Here is a 3,355-nt window from a genome sequence, read left to right as displayed (position 1 = left end):
TCTTGGGGAGCTGTGCCATTTTTTCCAGGGGGTGGTGGAGCTGTACCACCTATTCGATGAAGGGGAGAAGAGCAGTGCCACATATTTGAGGTGGATGGAGGAGAGCTGTGCCCCATATCTGGGGGGTGGGGGAGGAGAGCTGTGCACCATATCTGGGGGGGGGGGGGGGGGAGGAGAGCTGTGCCCCATATCTGGGGGGGGGGGGGGAGGAGAGCTGTGCCCCATATCTGGGGTGGGGGGGGAAGGAGAGCTGTGCCCCATATCTGGGGGAGGAGAGCTGTGCCCCATATCTGGGGGAGGAGAGCTGTGCCCCATATCTGGGGGAGGGGGAGGAGAGCTGTGCCCCATATCTGGGGGGGGGGAGGAGGAGAGCTGTGCCCTATATCTGGGGGGGGGGGGAGGAGGAGAGCTGTGCCCCATATCTGGGGGGGGGGGGAGGAGGAGAGCTGTGCCCCATATCTGGGGGGGGGGGGAGGAGAGCTGTGCCCCATATTCTGGGGGAGGGGGAGGAGAGCTGTGCCCCATATCTGGGGGGGGGGGGGGAGGAGGAGAGCTGTGCCCTATATCTGGGGCCTATATCTGGGGGGGGGAGGAGAGCTGTGCCCCATATCTTGGGGGGGGAGGAGAGCTGTGCCCCATATCTGGGGGGGGGGGGGAGGAGAGCTGTGCCCCATATCTTGGGGGGGGGGAGAGGAGAGCTGTGCCACATTTCGGGGGTTACGGGGGGGGGGATTTGCAGTGCTCCTTAGTGTTGTGCGCTATCTGTAGATATCTCGGTCCGGGTTTGATGACGTGGCGGTGTTCTTTCACGGAGGACGAGTGGCGCAGTTTGGAAGAATGGCAGAAGGAGCTGTACAAGGACGTAATGAAGGAGAATTACCAGACCCTGGTGTTTGTGGGTAAGTGTCGCACTTGGGGTCCCTCCAAAATGTGTCTCCTCACTACAAGTTAATGAGGTATGACATTGGTTACGTTTGCTATTTCCCTGTCTCCGAATCGTCCTTTCCTCTCTTGGTTGTCGATGTGGCGTTTGCTCCCGCCGGCGCCCGCTCGCTTGCACCCACCCTCTTGCGCCTGTCTTCCCGCTCCCTTAGTCCCGCCGGCTCCCATCCTCCCGCTCCCGTTCTCCTGCCAGCGCCTCCTCCCTTTGCTCCCCGTCCTCCCTTTGCTCCCGTCCTTTTGCTTGCTTGCTCCTGTCCTCCCTTTGCTCCCCGTCGTCCCGCTCGCTTGCACCCACCCTCTTGCGCCTGCCATCCCGCTCCCGTCTTCCCGCTCCCTTACTCCCGCCGGCTCCCTTTCTCCTGCCAGCGCCTCCTCCCTTTGCTCCCCGTCCTCCCTTTGCTCCCCGTCCTCCCTTTGCTCCGCGTCGTCCCGCTTGCTTGCTCCCGTCCTCCCTTGCTCCCCTCCTCCCGCTCGCTTGCTCCCCGTCCTCCCGCTTGCTCCCCGTCCTCCCGCTTGCTTGCTTCTGTCCTCGCTTGCTCCCGTCGTCCCGCTCCCGCCGGCGCCCGCTCCCGCCGGCGCCCGCTTCCTCCCTCTCTCGCCGCATCTTACGTTTTCTGTTTCCTTCAGATCAGCCGGAGATCATGTCCAGGCTTGAGAGGGGAGATGACCCCTGTATCAGGGCACAGGAGCAATGCTCAGAAAACCCCGCCCCCACAGGTGATGGGAGGAGCCACATGACATCACTGACTTAGGCTTTGTGATGGGAGGATTTAATCTTTGGGTTGTGGGAGGGGCCAGTAAATAGTGGGTGGAGTCTGATTCTACATAGAATGTTTTTCTTGCCCAATAACATTTTTTTTTCTCATTATCCACAGAAAGAAGCGACCGAGCGGAGGAGGAGCTGGACATGGAGCTGCAGATCGACTGCCCAGGTGCCCACCCTGCGCTCACCCCATCCCCCACCTCCTGACTACCACCCTTGAGCTTATCCCCCACCCCCGAGTACATTCCTCCCTGAGTACATCCCCCCACTTGGCGTCGTAGGAGGTCTGCCTGCTCTGTCGGGGGGGCTGCGGCCGATCAGTGTCGTAGGAGGTCTGCCTGCTCTGTCGGGGGGGGGGGGGGGGGGAGACTGCGGCCGATCAGTGCTGTAGGAGGTCTGCCTGCTCTGTCGGGGGGGGGGGGGGGACTGCGGCCGATCAGTGTCGTAGGAGGTCTGCCTGCTCTGTCGGGGGGGGGGGGGGGGGGGGACTGCGGCCGATCAGTGCTGTAGGAGGTCTGCCTGCTCTGTCGGGGGGGCTGCGGCCGATCAGTGTCGTAGGAGGTCTGCCTGCTCTGTCGGGGGGGGGGGGGACTGCGGCCGATCAGTGCTGTAGGAGGTCTGCCTGCTCTGCTTTTTTTTTTGGGGGGGGGGGGGGGGGGAGGCTGCGGCTGATCAGTGTTGTAGGACAGGGGTGTCAAACTACATTCCTCAAGGGCCTCAGACCATGCGTGTTTTCAAGATTTCCTTAGCATTGCACAAGGTGCTGGAATCATTCTCTGCAAATGATTAAATTATCACCTGTGCAATGCAAGGAAATCCTGAAAACATGACCTGTTTGCAGCCCTCGAGGAATGCAGTTTGACACCCCTGTTGTAGGAGGTCTGCCTGCTCTGTCTGGGGGGGGCTGCGGCCGATCAGTGTCGTAGGAGGTTTGCCCTGTTTCTGAGTGGGGGGCTGATGCCGATCGGCGTCGTAGGTGATCTGTCTGGGGGGTTTTGCCTGCTCTGTCTCTGGAGGACGGCCCTGGCTGTGTCCGCACGTCGGGTAAGTGCTGCTTTTCATGGGATCCGCTGCCTTTTGGGTTATGGCCTTGTCTTTCTCTTACAGAGGAGCTGCTGGAGGAGGCAGAGGAGCAGCCGCAGTGGGATATGCTGGACATACTAATATTTCTGGACGAGCTCTTCGACCTGTAGATGGCGCTGTTTGCGCAGTTTGTGTCTGTTTGCTTTTATTAAATGGTTTATTTTGTAGGTTGTCTCCTCTTTATACTGTGCGGTGGAAGAGGGACCAGCTTCATTATCGCTCACGTGTCCTCTGTGGTTCCTTCCATTGTCCTCTGAGGGGTTTTGAGGATTGGATCTCAGTCGACTGTCCTGTAATAAGACCCTGGTGCCTGCTGCTTGTATGGATGGGTCTCTGGTGATCACACTCCATGGAGCTCTACCCCTGTGGGTCCATTACATGACAGCTGGCGGAGACTGAGTAATTAATGGGGAACAACAGGACCTTATGATTGTGCAACTTCTCCTTAAGAAGGGTCATGAAGTGGCCTCCACTCCCCATCTCAACCCTGTAGCTGTACGATCACTGCCAACTCCCCAATAACCCAAGAAAAACTACTCGCTGCCACCACCAGTCGTTTATACATGC

At 59.6% G+C, this 3,355-nt stretch overlaps 1 protein-coding gene across 1 annotated transcript; it reads left to right on the top strand.

Annotated features, from left to right (window-relative positions):
* Window positions 1–774: 774 nt before the first annotated feature.
* Window positions 775–2,955, top strand: LOC138641586 (zinc finger protein 777-like). The gene is made up of 4 exons (XM_069729080.1): window positions 775–899; window positions 1,570–1,659; window positions 1,818–1,874; window positions 2,813–2,955. Exons 1-4 carry the CDS (start codon window positions 788–790, stop codon window positions 2,896–2,898), a joined length of 345 nt encoding a protein of 114 aa, XP_069585181.1. The 5' UTR covers window positions 775–787; the 3' UTR covers window positions 2,899–2,955.
* Window positions 2,956–3,355: the final 400 nt, after the last annotated feature.

Source organism: Ranitomeya imitator, chromosome 6 (genome assembly GCF_032444005.1).
Source record: "Ranitomeya imitator isolate aRanImi1 chromosome 6, aRanImi1.pri, whole genome shotgun sequence".
Classification (NCBI taxonomy): Eukaryota; Metazoa; Chordata; class Amphibia; order Anura; family Dendrobatidae; genus Ranitomeya; species Ranitomeya imitator.
This window is presented reverse-complemented; position numbering and strand designations above follow the sequence as displayed.